General features: G+C 40.8%; 1 protein-coding gene across 1 annotated transcript in view; it reads right to left on the bottom strand.

Moving 5' to 3' along the window:
- IMPG1 (interphotoreceptor matrix proteoglycan 1) overlaps positions 1-17,975 on the bottom strand; it is a 131,082-nt gene that overhangs the window by 30,880 nt on the left and 82,227 nt on the right. The window contains exon 13 of the mRNA XM_036318414.1: positions 571-1,084. Within this exon, the coding sequence (XP_036174307.1) occupies positions 571-1,084 (514 nt within the window). The remainder of the gene's footprint in view (positions 1-570; positions 1,085-17,975) is intronic.

Genomic DNA, 17,975 nt, shown 5'->3' with positions numbered 1-17,975 from the left:
AATATGAGTTTGGGGGCGTTTTATAATCACAGGTATATGCCATCATCTCATTTTCTCTGTTAGGGATCATGGATGATTTAACCATTTTTTAGTTAAAAACAAAAACTGAAGGGGGACTGAACAAAGAGTGTTTACACCTGAGCTCTTGGCCTGCTCTGTGCTGGACCTTCCTAGCTTAGATCCCTGTGGTCAGTCGGCTGGAAAATAGTGACATTATAACTTGGGGAAAGTCTGCTCATCCTGCTTTTAAATCCGAAGCTCAGAACTTGAGAGGCTATGTATTATTCTGGGAAAACTAAATTAGGAAAAACTATAAGGAAAGGTTGTTCAGTATAAGTTTGTTCCCAGGAGTCTGAGTGGCAATGTCTGCTCATGTGTCCACCAGAGAATTCACTTGCCTCTTGGATCTGAATCCATCTCAACACTCTAGCTGAATGCCTTCAGCGACAACCACATCAGAGGCTTGCCTCTTCCAACCAGCATTGCTCAAGACAGCCTGTGATTATGTATAAAGTAACAACAACAACAAAAAAGAAGAGACATAGAGAATAGTAAGCAGTGCCTACTCACCAGCTGTGTGAATCGTTGCTCCAGAGCTTGGTACTCCAGAGAGCTCTTGTTGAACAGGGCGTCAGAGAAGGCCATGTTAGCCACATGCAGACTGAAGAACACCACCAGCTCCTGGCCTTCGGCGGCGATGGTCACAGAGCTGGCGGTGATAATCTGTAAAGCTGGGCCGGGAGTGGTATTCTCCAAGAAATTGTCTGGGGTGGAAACATATCCACTGAATCCTGGTACCTCAGAGGAGGTGGAAGAATTGGATAGATCCATTTCTTCTAAGCCTTGGGCTATATCTTGGCTGCCTGTGCTCAACGTGCTATCTTCTGAAGATGCAGGCAAATGTGAAATCTCCAGAGCTGATTGGCTGATGGCAGAGTAATCATCAGTGGGGATGGTTAGTGTCTGGTCAATGGACATTATGTCTGTGGCACTTTGATCAGTCAGAGAGAAGATGCTTGATGCAGCCAAGAAAGGTCGAGTTTCTGATAGGGAGGTAGAGGCCGTAGCAGGTGAGGACAAAGAACTGTCCATGGAGAAAGCTCCTGAGACCAATTCATTACATCCAAGCATTTCCCCCAAAGAATAGAAAAAAAAATCCAAAGTTAAAGTTAGCCTTAAAAAAATAACATTTACATTGATGACTTAATGTCATATTTTAAAAGAATAAGAAACTGGTACAGAAAGGGGCAGGCAACCCTATGTCTAAACCTATGGAGACAGCAGGTGGGTCCCGAAACCATTTCCTTCAGGCCCAAAACTTCTACATGCATAAGAAAAAAGATAACCAATTACCCAGAATTTCTGGAATCACACTCAGCCCGACACAGTACATCTGGGTACCAGGTGGTAAAAGCTGACTAGGTCACCAGCTGGTACTAAACCACAAATGGCATTGAATATATCTGCATCCCACATCCCCACCTGGAATTCCTAGTCAACTAGCTGTGCAGTTTTGGGCTAGACATTTTATTTACCTTCCAGTCATGCAAGCCTGTATTTTTTTTCAGTTGTATCTTTTTGGGGATTCTAGTTATCCTATTTTGGTGGTTTTAACAATTAAAATTAAATTATGCTTTTCCAAAACTGTATAATCTGACTGAATAACTTGCCAATTTACAAAATGATATTGAAAGAGTAAAGGTGTTGGTTACACATATAATTTGAACTTTACATTCACCATACAACTTGCTAAATATTTGGTAATATTTAAAGGTTTTGTCACTTTTACAAGATTATACCTTGATAATTTTTACCACGATTTTGCATTGCTTTCTTAGGTAAGTACACATTGAACTACTAAAGTCCAATCCCACTTTGGTGATAAATTAAAATCAATACATGTTTATGAAAAGCGGTTAAATGAAACTATTAGATAAGAGATTGGTGGGTTATTAAAATATTCCAATAAACCTAAATCTAGGATCACTGACAATATTTAGGGCAGTAGACAGATCAAAACAGGGAGCTTTCTGTGATTACTTCAGTGGTATTTTGGCAAATGTGTGGGGAAGCTGTACTGAAATCTAAATGTTAAGCATGATGAATGAACTGTCGGGGTGCAGATATAATCTTTGGACTCTCAGTCAGCTAATTTACTAGAGTGCAACCACCCTAACTAAAATTCTAAGTGATAAACAGCTCCGAGAGATGGAATCATATTAGGTTTAGTTTCTTAAAATAAAACCTGCCTGTTGGTGAATTGTACGTATCTTTCAGAGAAGCACCCTCGTTTCTCTAACCTGGGGAGGGTGCCTGGATGTGTCCACGCATAATCCAGTCAACTGTGAGAAATGATGTTTCTAACAGCCAAGATCTCTCTGCATTCACACTGTAGTTTTATTTAAATCCATTGCCATCAACTGAAGGTTTGTATCCTCCCCAATTCTTATGTTGAAGCCCTGATCTTCAGTGTGACAGTATTTGGAGGTGAGGTGTGATAGTATTTGGGACATTATTGGGATTAGAGCCTTTGTAAGAACAGACATGAGAGAAATGATCTCTCCCTGTCTCTCTGTCTCCCTTTCTCTCTGTCACGTGAGGATACGGCAAGAAGGCCCTCAGAAAGAGGGTCCTCACCAGGAAACAGCTGGCAACTTGATCTTGGACTTCCAATCCTTCAGAATAGTGACAAGTAAAGTTCTATTGTTTAAACCACCCAGTCTATCATTAGCCAGATTAAATAGTTCCCTGTATTATGTCATGAACCAATAAAAATTAATTTCTAACTCTGTGGCAACTTGACATTAATCATTCACATCCAAAATAAACCTGTCCAAGTTATTTTCCTGATAAGAGCAGCTGGCTATTTAAATGTAGGGTTGCTAGATAAAATATAGGCTTCCCATTGGGACACACAAACTAAAATATTAATTGTTGCTTATCTGAAATTCAAATTTAATTGGATAGCTTGTATTTTTCTTTGCTGAATCTAGCAGCCCTATTTAAATGTGATTTGAAAAGACTCCTACTCTTTCTTGGCTTGATATTGAAACTACCAAGGCCATCGTCAATTCCTTTGAAATAAAAGTATCATCTAAATCTTACCACTAGTTAGGAATGTATTTTAAGTAATTACATTTTCATCAGATTCTTTTTTTTTTAAAGGAGAAGTTTCTGGACAGCAGTATCCACAAGCTTTCTTTTTTTAAAAAAGTATATTTTATTGATTTTTTTTTTACAGAGAGGAAGGGAGGAGGATAGAGAGTTAGAAACATCAATGAGAGAGAAACATTGATTAGCTGCCTCCTGCACACCTCCTACTGGGGATGTGCCTGCAACCAAGGTACATGCCCATGATCAGAATCGAACCTGGGACCCTTCAGTCTGCAGGCCAATGCTCTACCCACTGAGCCAAACCAGTTAGGGCTTCATCAGATTCTTATGTAGAAATTAGGTATGGCACTGACACAGGTCATCTGAACATGAAGTTTTTTTATGCTGCAATGGAGAAGCCCTAAAGACGAAGGCCATTCATTTCATCATGAAGGAAGCAGAAGAAACAGACTCAGAATAACTTGACTTTTTAGCTACTCTGTTCAAGTATGTGTGTGCGTGTGAGGTTCCCGTGAGGGTGTGAGGTATATTTATATGTGTGTATTATGGGGTGCTGATTAAAAGCCCAGCTGTTGGGTATAGTGTAGAAGGCTACTGTGGTCACTCTCTGGGCAGGGGCCCAATAAAAAGCAAAGGCCACAGATGAAATAGTTCAAACCAAAGTAGATGAACTTAGGTCAAGCTGAAGCCCAAAGTGAGACAACTGGATAATGGGGGAAGATGGGCTCAGTGTGGGCAGCCAGAAGCCCCACTAGTAGACAGAGGAAGGCCAAGAAGGTGAGCAAGGTGTGAAGGACAAGTGCAGATGAAAGGCTATTTTAAATTCTGCCAGAAAGGGTCACATATACACATATATATACTAAATCATAAGCATCAAGTGGTCACCTATTTTATGTTTAAAAATCTAAAAGGAAAAGATTTCAAAATCTTATCTCAATTTTCAAGTGCCATGATCAGCAAATTCTTAATTATATATCAAATGAATGGATTCTTATCATAACAAGAAAATTATCTTCTTCCTTTTTGGCATATTATAGGGATAGAACAAGTGTTTATTATTCATTCATGCATTCATTCATTCATTCAACAAATGAATTGATAGCCTACTATGTGCCAGGCACTGTTCCAGGTGTTGGGATAAATAAAAATAAACAAAGGGAAATATATAGTATACCACTGGTGCTCTGGAAGTACAATGAAGCAGGAAAGTGGCTGGTATTTCTGGGTGGGCAATTTATGAATATATGTATAGTATTTGAGCAAGACCTGAAGGAGGTGAGAGAGTTTAGCCACGCAGCAAATGCAAATGAGAAAGCTAAAGAAGGGTGTCTTTCATGTTCCGGGAATAGCTGGGAGAGCAGCATGGCTAGAATGGAGTTCTACACTATCAGTCCAAGTGTGAGGGTGACTAAAGATATTTCAAGCACACAAAGTCTCCACAAATCCCTCCCAGGCAGCCTTTGCTAGAATGTGTTTACCTAAAAGGGTAAACCAAGAGATAGGAAGAAATGGGATACTGAAAATAAGTTAGGGAAATATCCAGGAAGATGGTGAAGGGGTATCTTAGGGAGTTAGTTAACCCAGCTGTAAAAGGCAACTAGTTAAAATTAGATTAGTCTCAAGAGACAGGTATATGGAATGCTCATATCACCAAGCCCTCCAAATTGTACCAAATTTTTAACTTGACAAAACTGCTGAAGAGTGTGCTCCACAGAGCAAAAGAATAAGCCCAGAGAGAGAAGGCCTGAGATCTAGGGATCTGGGACTCCAACTCAAGAGAAAGGAAATTCTAGGGATGATAGCAAAGGGAAGTTTCAGGCGACAGCTGTCCAAAAAAACCTGAAGAGTAGTAGTCCAGAGAGTAAGAGAAGGTCTCTGAAAATTGGAAGTGGTAAGTAACCTGATGTAGAAAACTATACTGGAAAACTGAATTGGAAAGTTTGGGAAGAATTGGCAAAAGTACAAAGAAAACTAAGTAAATGAAAAAAAAGAAAAGAAGACATTAACTCCAGGAAAACAGAAAGGAAACATAGTTAGAGCAAATAGGTCAACTGTGATATGTAATGTAGGCACTGACTATTGGTTTAATAATAGTTATCACCATATTGAGAGGAGATAGTATTATAAGAAACTTAAATCCTTATTTAATAAAAAGTCAAAGAATACAGGAGACTGATAATGCAAAATATATATATTACTGAAAAATATGGGAAGACAAAAACAAAAACAAAAACCCAACCCTACACGTTTGATATCAGAAGTGTTCTGAATAGAGAAAGTTTTCCTTTCGGTAGCCAAGCCCTCAGGAGCTTTGGCGCCCATGAGCCCTTATTGAAACAATTATCTGATGACAGATTCCAGCTGACTGAAAGATGCATCAAAACAGAGGCCTCTGGAATGTACAAGCTGTGGTAGAAGGCTTGAGAGTAAGCCCTAAATCGATTTAAATGTGGAAATTTGTCCAAGAAGCTGAAGAGTTATGGTTGCAGAACCAATTTTAAATTTATAAACCTTGACAATGGTAAAATACTCACCTAATTACCAACACTTGGGGTGTGGGAGAGTGAAGATGGCTGGATTATGAGTGTTCTGATAATTTTATCTTCCATAGGAATACATAAAAAATGCTGCCTAACGTTGATACATAGAGTATAAATGAAATGACTCCATATTAAACTTTTAGGTAATATTTCTTACTAGCCTTTAGGGATCTCTTAAGAAGGAATATCTCATGAAGTAAGGAAATATTTATCTGAAAATCCGCCATTTCTTAAGTGCCATTTTAGTTTCCTTTTCTTCTGTTAAAAACCAAGTAAAATTAAATGTAAAACATTTTTTTTTAGAATGGTATTACAGAAAAATTCTTTGTTTATAAAAGTATTTCTACTAGCCTATCTTTCAAAATGTATGGAGATACATCTGGGATGATAAATATCATTTAGTTTTTTCTAAGTAACAACATTTTATTTTCCCTTTTTTGGGGGTAATTTTCTCCATCCTTTAACATTTTATATAATGAGCATATATTATTAAAAAATAGTGGTAATTACTATTTTAAAAAATACTATTGTTTAATTACTCAACATAATATACATTTTTTTTTTGTGGTGGATAAAGTTTGAGGTTGCTGAAATCTCCAATGTTATTTCTTCTGCTCCATGAAATACATAAATACACATTACATAAATTTACATTTGTATACATTTAAAATGTTTTACTCATAGATGTTATTTTTAGATTTTTGTAAACTTTAGATAAAAAATAGCTCCTTGGGTATCTGGAATAAATGGAAAATTGCAAATGTATCTTCATATTAAGTAAAAGCCTTAAGCAGAGCCACCATAGCAGCAAAATATTTTACACCAAGTCTTTATTATTATTAATAACATTAAAATAACATCTGGATTAAAACTGAACCAGGTAAGAAACTTAATTCCTAAGCTCTGGAGGACATCATTGTGCTTTCTTACTAATTTAATTAGATGTTTCAATGAGGTGATAGCTGCAAAATCCTGTCTTAAAATTTTGAGAGGCTAGATTGAGGATGAGATGGAAAGAAACTAATTTATTTGGCGCCTGTTATGTTCTAGGTACTGTACAGGAGATATTTTGTAAGTTTCCATTTACTTTAAGTCATTTTATAAGCTTCCAATTGATTATACAATCTGCACTTCCTACTTGGTGTGAAATAGTAGAGTCTTCAAACTATCTACCTAATTATGTCTTCTTAAGTGAATAGAGTGGATCACTCAGAGAGAGAGCCCAACGCTACAAAGATGAGTGTCCTCTTGACCAGGGGTCATCTGTAGAATGAACTATGCATGTCCATGTATTCTAACATGAGGCATTCGTCTGCTCAAATCACACATCAAAGGCACATTTTTTTCTCTCAGTCTGGTATATTATATTTTTACTTCACTAATAAAAATGCTGAGTCTGTGAAATCTTACTAAACGTAAACCCTACCTTATCCTATCTAATAAAAGAGAAACATGGTAATTAGCGTACGACCGCTACCCTTCCCATTGGCTAATCAGGGCGATATGCAAATTAACTGCCAGCCAAGATGGCGGCCTGGCAGCCAGGCAGCTTGAAACTAACATGAGGCTTGCTTGCTTCAGTGACAGAGGAAACCAACGTTCCCGCCTGCCTTGCCGGCCTCTGAGCTTGCAGTTTGAAACATAGTTACAAATATAGAAGCTAAACAAAACCCCAGAAACCTGCTTTCAGTGAGCTGGGATCTCAGAGCTGGAGTCAGAGCTGGAGTTATACATTGTTTCGATTATAGAACCCAAACAAACCAGATACCTGCTTTCAGCAGCAGAGGCCTCAGAGCTGAAGCCAGAGCTAAACCTGGCCCAGAATAAAAAGAAAAAAAAAAAAGAAGGAGCAGTTGGGAGCTTCAGTCACCCGTGAGCCTGAAAACAGCCCTCAGCCCCTCACCCAGACTGGCCAGGCACCCCAGTGGGGACCCCCACCCTGAAGGGTGTGTGACCAGCTGCAAACAGGCATCATCCCCTCACCCAGGCTGGCCAGGCACCCCAGTGGGGACACCCACCCTGGTCCAGGACACCCTTCAGGGCAAACCAGCCAGCCCCACCCATGCACCAGGCCTCTATCCTATATAGTAATAGGGTAATATGCCTCCCAGCACCGGGATCAGCGTGACAGGGGGCAGTGCCCAAACCCCCTGATTGCCCTGCAGCTCTGTGTGTGACGGGGGGGGGCCACAACCTCCCTATCCGCCCTGCTCTGTTTGTGACTGGGGAAGGCGCCCCAACCTCCTGATCAGCCCTGCTCTGTGCCTGATATGGGGGAGCTCCCCAACACCCTGATCGCCCTGCGGCTCTGTGTGTGACAGGGTGTGGCGCCCCAACCCCCGATCAGGCCTGCTCTATGTGTGACAGGGTGCGGCGCCCCAACCTCCACCCCCCCACCCACGGGCCCTGCTCTGTGTGTGACAGGGTAGAGCCATAACCTCCCCATCGGCCCTGCCCTGAGTGTAAGAGTGGCGGCGCCCCAACCCCCTGATCGGCCCTGCTCTGTGGGTGATAGAGGGCGGCGCCCCAACCCCCTTTCCCCCCATGGGCCCTGCTCTGTGTGTGAAGGGGTAGAGCCATAACCTCCCCATTGGCCCTGCCCTGAGTGTGACAGTGGCGGCGCCCGAACCCCCTGATTCGCCCTGCTCTGTGTGTGACAGGGGACGGTGCCCCAACTTCCCTATCGACCCTGCTCTGTACGTGACAGAGGGGAGCTCCCCAACCCCCTGATGGGCCCTGCTCTGTGCGTGACAGGGGGCAGTGCCCCAACACCCTGATTGGCCCTGCTCTGTGCGTGACAGGGGGTGGCGCCGCAACCTCCTCATCAACCCTGCCTTGAGTGTGACAGGGGGTGGTGCCCCAACCCCCCAACCGGCCCTACCCTGAGTGTGACTGAGGGTGGCATTGCAACCTCCCAATCTGCCCTGCTCTGTGCATGACAGGGGGCGGCACCCCAACTCCCCAATCAGCCCTGCTCTGAGCCCGACCTGGGGCTGCACCTAGGGATTGGGCCTGCCCTCTGCCATCCGGGAGCAGGCCTAAGCCAGCAGGTCATTATCTCCCGAGGGGTCCCAGACTGTGAGAGGGCACAGGCCGGGCTGAGGGACCCCCCCTTCCCCCCGAGTGCACAAATTTTTGTGCACCGGGCCTCTAGTCCTCTATAATAAAGAGCTAATATGCTAATTATACTGAACAGCAGAATGACCATCCAGACCACCTTCTGGACAAAGCCAGGGCTGCAAGGGCCAAGCCCCTTGCATGAATTTCATGCATTGGGCCTCTAGTATAATATAAAAACGACAGAGCTCAGAGCTGTGTCACCCTGATTACTTTCTCTTCATCATGAGTAACAGCATCTCTAATAGCTTTTAATTTAAAATCAGCCCTATGTAAGGAAATTGTGAATATGCATTTGGAAAAAAAGCCCATCGATGTCTTTCCTTGGTTTGCTGGTGTCCATAATAAAATTTGCTATTGTCTTCTCTGAAGAAGTGAACATTTTGGGATAAATGAAATAATTTTGATATGAATTTGACTTGTAGTGATGTACCTTTTAATAGTATGGCCATAGTTCAATTCTGAATAATTTATTCCAAAATTATTGAAAAGGTTGTGTTTTTCCAGCTTTGACTTGCAAAGTGAAATAATATATTATTTTTTTCTATTAATAAATTCATATCTAACTAAGGAAATAATAAAGATTTTTTGTTTCTGATTGTTTATTGCTAGCATATGGAAATACAGTAGATGTGCATGTTGATATTGCAACCTGCAATCTTGCTAAACTTATTTGATCTTTTTTTTTAGGTTCCTTGGGGTTTTCTACATAGACAGTTATGTCATCTTTAAATAAGTATAGTTTTATTTCTTTCTTTAAGATTCTTATGCCTTTTCTTATGTTGACTTCTTGTGCTAATTAGGACTTTTAGTCTGATGTGGCTAGAAGTGGTGGGAGAAGACATCCTTGTCCTTGTTTTTTTATTTTTAGACACACTTGTTCTGTTGCAAATTTCAGGGAGAAAGCCTTCTGTCTTTCACCAGTACATATGGTATTAGCCACAAGTTTTCTGCAGATGCTTTTTTATCAGGATGAGGAAGTTCCCTGCTAATTCTGGTTTGCTGAGTTTTTTATTGTGAATGGATGTTGAATTTTCTCCAATGCCTTTTGTGCATCAGTGTGGTTTTTCTTTTTTAGACAGTTACATAGTAGATTGCAGATTGCATTGATTATCTAATATTGAACCAACTTTGCAATCTTAGGAGAACCCATGTTGGTGAATAAAGATTAAGATTACATAAAATGTGATTTTGAGATTGTGAAAGGCACATAACACCTACCATTGTATGGTAGTTTCTAACATGATCATCGGTGATCCTTACTTCCTGTTATTCATATCCTGTACAGTCTCCTCCCACATTGCATGGGGCTGTTTTCCGTAGAATGCTATGGAATTGATGATGTATGATTTGAGACTAAGTCATAAAGGTATTTCTTCTTCCACCTCACTCTCTTGAATCAATTGTTCTGGAGGGCATTAGCAGCCATATTATGAGGACACTCAAGCAGACATGTGCAGAGGCTCATATGAGGAACAACTGAACTGATGCCTTCTTGTAGCCAATTTGCCAAATACGTGAGTAAGTCACCTTGGAAGTAAATCTATCAGCCCTGTTAAGGACTATAGTCTCAGTTGACATTTTGACTGCAACCTCATCAGAGCCCAAACCACTCAGCTAAGTCATTCCTAGATTTCTAACCTACAGAAACTGGGAGAGATAATAAATGCTTCTTTTGAAGTAAGTCATAGTGTCATTTTATATGCAGCAATAGATAACCAATACATATAAAAATCCTTAAAGACCTGGCATTGCAGGACTTAAGTCTACCAGTCTCTGATTCTGGCTTTTACCAGAATACCACAAAGAATCTAGCCCTTGTTTTCAGGGAGCTTTCAGTTTACAGGCATTAAGTATATAATCACAAATTCTATGCCAAGTGCTGTAAAAGAGAACACCCATGGTGCCTTTGGAAGCATAAAGGGAGATCCAAAACTTATTAGCTGGTGGATCTATGTTTGTGAAATGAGGCTGGTAAGACTGCTCTTTTGGCTTTAGGCATGTGGTGAGGAGCACAGCCAAATATGATATAAAAAGGCAAATTTTAGCAAGAGCAATTCTTTGAACCATAAGCTGTGATTGTTTGTAGAAAACAAACTAGTGTTACATTGGAGATGCCAGTCTGGTTTCAGGAGAGAGTCTCTTCACAGAACCACCTTAAGCAATTTGGATTGTGCATAGCTAAGACAAAAGCAAGTGTTCATTTTTAAGATAATACAAATATTTCCATGCACATTTGGAAAATTGTTTACTTCACAAAAAGTTTTCTTAAGGATATCATAAAAAACACTGGAGGATTTTCTGAATTGCAAATAAAATAGTCAACAGTTTAAATGAAAATAAAGCTGATTTAAAAGTCAAATAAACATTTTAAAGAATGACCAGATACTTGGTTTGTATGCAGAGTTGTTTACCTACCAGTAAATGAAAGAAATGCAGTACAGATAAGGATTTTAGAGGAATGCTGGAGCACTTTGCGTACAGTACTCTGCACATGCCCAATTAGGATTCACGTCTGGTCTTTGAATGAGAAGCTGACAATTGGTTCAGTTAGAGGTGGTTGGTCAGTGGTGTGTGTCAAGCTCTGGGAGCAGTCAGAGAAGATGTGTTTTAAAACAGGGTTCTGTCCACGTACCAATCATACAATAAGTCCTGTTCAGATTTTCAACACATCTCTGATGTCTTGCAAAAGTTAATGTTATTTTAGTTTGTGTTGGAAAAATAAGATGCTGGCATGGCTCAGTGGTTGAGCATCGACCTGTGAACCAGGAGGTCATGGTTCAATTCCCAGTCAGGGCCCATGGCCAGGTTGTGGGCTCAATCCCCAATCTGGGGTGTGCAGGACGCAGCCGATCAATGATTCTTTCATCATTGATTTCTATCTCTCCCCTCCTCTCTGAAATCAATAAAAATATATAAAAAAATAAATGGGTGTCTTTTCAAGGGTATACCGAGCATCAGCCAGCAGAACTTTGGGGATTATCTAATTGTAGAAAGTACTTTTCATTGTCTTTGGGCTATTTTATAACCCATAACTATAGAAAATGAATGGTAAACTAAATAATTCTAGCCCATAGAGATGTAAGCAATTTTTGTCCAATGAAGATGCCATTGATTTCCCTCCTGTGACAGGCATAATTTCAAATGTCATATTTTACTGCGAGGTGGATTTTGACCAGTTTTGCAGCGATTTGCAAATTTGCCAAACCCTGATTGCCTGAGTCAGGGTTTGGCAAACTTTTTCTGAAAGGGCCAAATAGTAAATACTTTAGGCAAATGGTAACTATGGTCTCTATTGCAACTACTTAACTATGCTGTTGTAGCTCTACAGTAACCATAGGCATGGCTAAGTTCCACTAAAACTTTATTACTGGGTGATGAAATTGAAGTTTACATAGTTTTCACAGGTCAAAAAATATTACATATTTTTCATTTTTCCAACCTAAACAATTTAGAAATGTAAAAACCATACTTTGCTTGCTGGCTGCAGAGAAGCAGCAGTAGGCTGGATTAGCCCACGGGCTGTAGTTTGCTGACTGCTGGCTTATACTTTGTTTGTTTTAGGATTCTTTTTTAACCCGTTGTAACATTTCACTGATTCCCTCATTAACTTAATGAGTTAAATAGAATCTTCAACATGTCTTCATTTCATATTTGAATGAGACCAAGATTTTACCCTTTAAAAAAAAAGTATTCTTTAACATTTACCAAAGGCAGTTAATAAAATTCAATTTAGATATTTGGAGAACATGAATCAGAAGGCTGAGAGAGTCCTGCCCTGGATATGAGTGGATATGAGAACCCTGGGAAGCTTACAGAACTCGACCAGTATCTGGGCTCTTCCACAGACAAATTGAACAAGACCATTGGAGGCCCTCGGGAAGGCCCTGCATTTGTGAGTTTGAAAAGTGGTGGGTGATGCCCAGTGCAGTGAGGGTTGAGAACCAGTGCACTTGGAGACGTGGTATATAAAAAAGTGTTGGTAAACCAAAGGCAAGTTGCTACTTTAAGATGTACAACATACAGTAAATTATGGATAGAATGCCTGTGTATTAACAATGTTGTGTATTAATATTCCTTTAGTTTAAGGTATAAAGAAAGAACAAACTATCTGAAAGAGATTATAAGTTGACTTAATCAGTCTCTTCTTAAAGTTTTTCTAATTGTTTGGAAATTGTAACATTAAGATTATTGCAAAAGACTTAAGCATACATTTTATTTATTAAAACCTTACTTCATTCCATAAGGAACTAGAGGTGGACGAAAGACCTAATGTCTAATAGGAACCTGTGAAGCCTTGTGATTTCCACCCCATCTCATGGCATTCTTAGTTGTTTCGATGGGGAAGACATTAAGTCTTTGTTAAGCAGGAACTGTTAATACTCCCAATCTCAAAGTTTTAAGTGATTTCATGGTATACTCACTAATTAGATGACTTTGCTAAAAAATACCAAGTAATTTTATTCCTATCTGACATCTTATACTTTGCAAAGTATTTCTACATATATTATCCAAAATGATCTTCAAAGGTTTTAATACATACTAGAGGCCTGGTGCACGAAATTCATGCATGGGGGTGGTGGTGGGGGAGAGGGTGTCCCTCAGCATGGCCTGCGCCCTCGGTGGATGTTCTACTGCTAGTTTGTGGGAGGCGACTGGCTGGGCATTCGCTGGCCAGCCCCGCCCCCTGATCGCCACCACCACCGTTGGTCACCTCCCTCTCTGGGGAAAGACGGTCAAGTTGTCCGGTTGGGGGCAGCTCCTGCTTTGAGCGTCTGCTCACTGGTGGTCAGTGCGCATCATAGTGACTGGTCGTTCTGCTGCTTGGTCAATTTGCATATTAGGGTTTTATTATATAGGATTATAAAAGGTATTTACATTGCATACAAATTTGTAATTTATTCCCCATATCTAACCAAACCCTTTCCCATTATTTGATTCAGCATCAGTTACTTAAATACTCAATAAGCCTTTCTTTGCTCTTTGTCCTGGTTCTCTTTCCTCTGCTTCTATGTTGCTGTGTCAGGCCCCTCTCTCCTGACTGTCTCATTCACATGCAGTGCAGCTCATCTGCAGCTCCAGGGAGCCTTGGCATCCAAGATTATGCATTTTTGTGCTTTCTCCATCCTTCCTTTTAATGGGTCCCAATGCACACTCTCATTGCTGGCATATTGTGTTATTGCTTTCTTTTCCCTATGCTCATTTAAAATTTTTTATATACAGTTGCCTATTATCAGCTCTTTGAGAAAGGCAAGGTAGGCGCTGTACCCTATCTACAGATAAAGAATCTGAGTCTGAGAAAACCTACAAGTCCTTCTCAAAACTAACTTATGGCAGGATCAGCATTAAAACTCAATTTTCTTAACATATCTATTTTATTTCTCCACAAAAGCCAAATGCTGTTCATGTTTCCCTCTTTGTAGGGGCTTCATGCATTCATTCATTATGCAAGCTTACATTCACTCAACAGAATTACCAAATACCTACCATCTGCCAGGTACTTGTAAGGCACTGGGACAATAGTAACGAATAAGATAAACATTTCCCTGGTGCTTATAGTATTGGAATATGTGGCAATAGCTCCAGTTTATTGGGCACCTTCTGTGTAGGTCATCATACCTAAAGGTCACATGCAAATTATGAGGTGCTATCACCTTCACTGTGCAGATACAGAAACTGAGTCATAGAAAGATGAATAAACTCTTAATATAGTGCCAGTGATGAGGTACTTAAGACTATATAAAGGGTGTCCCAAAATTCACGCAAGAAGTAATTTTGATAGAAAACACAGGTTTATAATTAAAAATTGTAAAATTTTTATTGATTCATAAAGTATACAGTATAGGGTTATGTATGGAATAGCATGTTGGGTAAATGGCCTCCACAGCTTTGCTGGCACTTACGCACTCTTCTGTTGAAATTTTCCATGACCGCTTTGCATAAATGTGGCTGAATTTCGATGAGGCTCATTTTCATCTTGATGGCTTGGTTAATCGACAAAATTGTCGCATTTGGGGTTCAGGAAATCCATGAAGGATTGTTGAGAAATAAATGCATCCACAACGTGTCACTGTTCGGTGCGGATTTTGGGCTGGAGGCATCATTGGACCATTCTTCTTTGAAAATGCGGCTGCTCAGGTAATAACAAAAGAGTGCGTATGTGCCAGCAAAGCCATGGAGGCCATTTACCCAGTATGCTATTCCATACATAACCCTATACTGTATACTTTATGAATCAATAAAAATTTTACGATTTTTAATTATAAACCTGTGTTTTCTATCAAAATTACTTCTTGCGTGAATTTTGGGACACCCTTTAGTTACTGGGGCAATACACCCATGGTCTCAAAGAACAACAGGTAGCTTAGCAAGATGCTGGATCTAACATGTGTTGTAGGGAGTTGGGAGGAAAGAGGTGAGAGGGGACATTTGGTGAAGGGGCGCTGCTGACTCACAGCTGCTTACAGCACAAGCCGTGACCCTGCCAATCAGGGCCACATGGGTCTACTAATCTGTGATACAAAGCAAAAGGACCAGCCTTTCACTTTTAAATAATGAACCTCTAAGTCACCAAATCCTATTTTCCTGGTGATATAACTGTCTTCAAGTGCTGGGAGTGGGAGGCCTGCTGACAGGTCCCCCCGGTCTGTTCTGGTTAGGGAGAGTCCGTGAGCTAGGGTATGAGACATCTCTAAGCAAGGGGGGCAGAGAGGCCTTTTTACATTGAAAACACAGACTGCAGGCTTGTGAGTTAAGGAAAATTACATCAAGTGCATTTCACAGTTGTGAGTCTGTTTATATTCCTCAGAAAACCTCACAATAAAAGAACAATTGCATCTTATTAGCAATAAACGTTTTCTCCAAAGAGCTGCTCACCCTGTTTAAACCCCAGGTCTTGAAGAGGCTGGTGCAGAAATTAATGAACCAAGTGGAAATGGAAAGACTGAAGAGCCATGGTACTTGTGAGAAGAATAAGCAAGTTGAATACAGTATGAGAAATGGGCATGTGACTCCACAGTGCATTGGAGGACCAGCTGCTCAGGTTTCCACACGAAGACCATGTCTCAAGTGTTTCAAGCAACATAATTTCAGACACAATTGCACACTTCCAGAATGGGGACTTTAAAAAAAGAAGCACCAGAGAGAACCAAGATGGCGGCATAGGTTAACGCCGGAGTTTGCTGCTTTGAACAACTACTTCAAAAGTGAAACCAAAAAACGGAAGGGACATCACCCAGAACCACAGGAACGCTGGCTGAGTGGAAGTCCTACAACTAGGAGGAAAGAGAAATGCATACGGACACTCAGAGGAGGCGCAGTGCTGAAGTCAAATTCTGAGGTGCGGAGTGCGCGGAGCGGGCTGGCGGCGGAGGGCGCGGTTGGCGTTTTCAATAGGGAGGGAGTCGCAGAATCTGAGCTCCAGATCCGGGCGAGTCTTTAGGGACCCAGACTCAAACCGGAGAAGCGGGACTGTCTGGCTTCGGTCAGAGCGAGTGCAGCTTTCTCTCCGAGGTTTGCAGCGGGTGCTGGGACTCAGAGAGGCAGAGCCCCTGGGGACAGGACTGAGAGCCACCATAACTGCTCTCTCCGGCCCACCCTGTTGATCCTGTGCGACCCGCCCCGCCCAAGCCCTGCACAGAGGCTTTTGCCGGATAGCCTCAGGCAAAGGCTAGATTAGCACCTCCCTAGAGGACAGAAGTTCTCTCACTGCTGACACAGCTGATTCTCATAGCCACTTGGCCTGGAGGTCAAACCCTCCCTGGAATTAGCTACAACAATCAAGATTTAACTATAAAACTGCGAACAAAGACCACTAGGGGGTGCACCAAGGAAGCATAACAAAATGCGGAGACAAAGAAACAGGACAAAATTGTCAATGGAAGATATAGAGTTCAGAACCACACTTTTAAGGTCTCTCAAGAACTGTTTAGAAGCCGCCGATAAACTTAATGAGATCTACAAGAAAACTAATGAGACCCTCGATCTTATATTGGGGAACCAACTAGAAATTAAGCATACACGGACTGAAATAACAAATATTATACAGACTCCCGACAGCAGACCAGAGGAGCGCAAGAATCAAGTCAATGATTTGAAATGCGAGGAAGCAAAAAACACCCAACCGGAAAAGCAAAATGAAAAAAGAATCCAAAAATGCGAGGATAGTGTAAGGAGCCTCTGGGACAGCTTCAAGCGTACCAACATCAGAATTATAGGGGTGCCAGAAGATGAGAGAGAGCAAGATATTGGAAACCTATTTGAAGAAATAATGACAGAAAACTTCCCCCACCTGGTGAAAGAAATGGACTTACAGGTCCAAGAAGCACGGAGAACCCCAAACAAAAGGAATCCAAAGAGGACCACACCAAGACACATCATAATTAAAATGGCAAGAGCAAAAGATAAAGAGAGAATCTTAAAAACAGCAAGAGAAAGAAACTCAGTTACCTACAAGGGAATACCCATACGACTGTCAGCTGATTTCTCAACAGAAACTTTGCAGGCCAGAAGGGAGTGGCAAGAAATATTCAAAGTGATGAATACCAAGAACCTACAACCAAGATTACTTTATCCAGCAAAGCTATCATTCAGAATTGAAGGTCAGATAAAGAGCTTCACAGATAAGGAAAAGCTAAAGGAGTTCATCACCACCAAACCAGGATTATATGAAATGCTGAAAGGTACCCTTTAAGAAGAGGAAGAGGAAGAAAAAGGTAAAGATACAAATTATGAACAACAAATATGCATCTATCAACAAGTGAATCTAAGAATCAAGTGAATAAATAATCTGATGAACAGAATGAACTGTTGATTATAATAGAATCAGGGACATAGAAAGGGAATGGACTGACTATTCCTGGGGGGGAAAGGGGTGTGGGAGATTCGGGAAGAGACTGGACAAAAATCGTGCATCTATGGATGAGGACAGTGGGTGGGGAGTGAGGGCGGAGGGTGGGGCGGGAACTGGGAGGAGGGGAGTTATGGGGGGGAAAAAAAAGAGGAACAAATGTAATAATCTGAACAATAAAGATTTTAAAAAAAAATAAATAAAGTGTATTACAACAGAAAAAAAAAAAAAAAAAAGAAGTACCAGAAAATGAGAAAATTTGAAGGAGAAATTGGGTTTTCAAATGCTAAAAAGAGAACAAACTATATTAGATATTTATAAAAGGTCTACTCATCCTGACTTAATATTATATATCA

Source organism: Myotis myotis, unplaced genomic scaffold, assembly GCF_014108235.1.
Source record: "Myotis myotis isolate mMyoMyo1 unplaced genomic scaffold, mMyoMyo1.p scaffold_m19_p_7, whole genome shotgun sequence".
Taxonomy (NCBI): domain Eukaryota; kingdom Metazoa; phylum Chordata; class Mammalia; order Chiroptera; family Vespertilionidae; genus Myotis; species Myotis myotis.
Note: the sequence above shows the minus strand (reverse complement) of the source record. Positions and strands in the feature narration are given on the sequence as shown.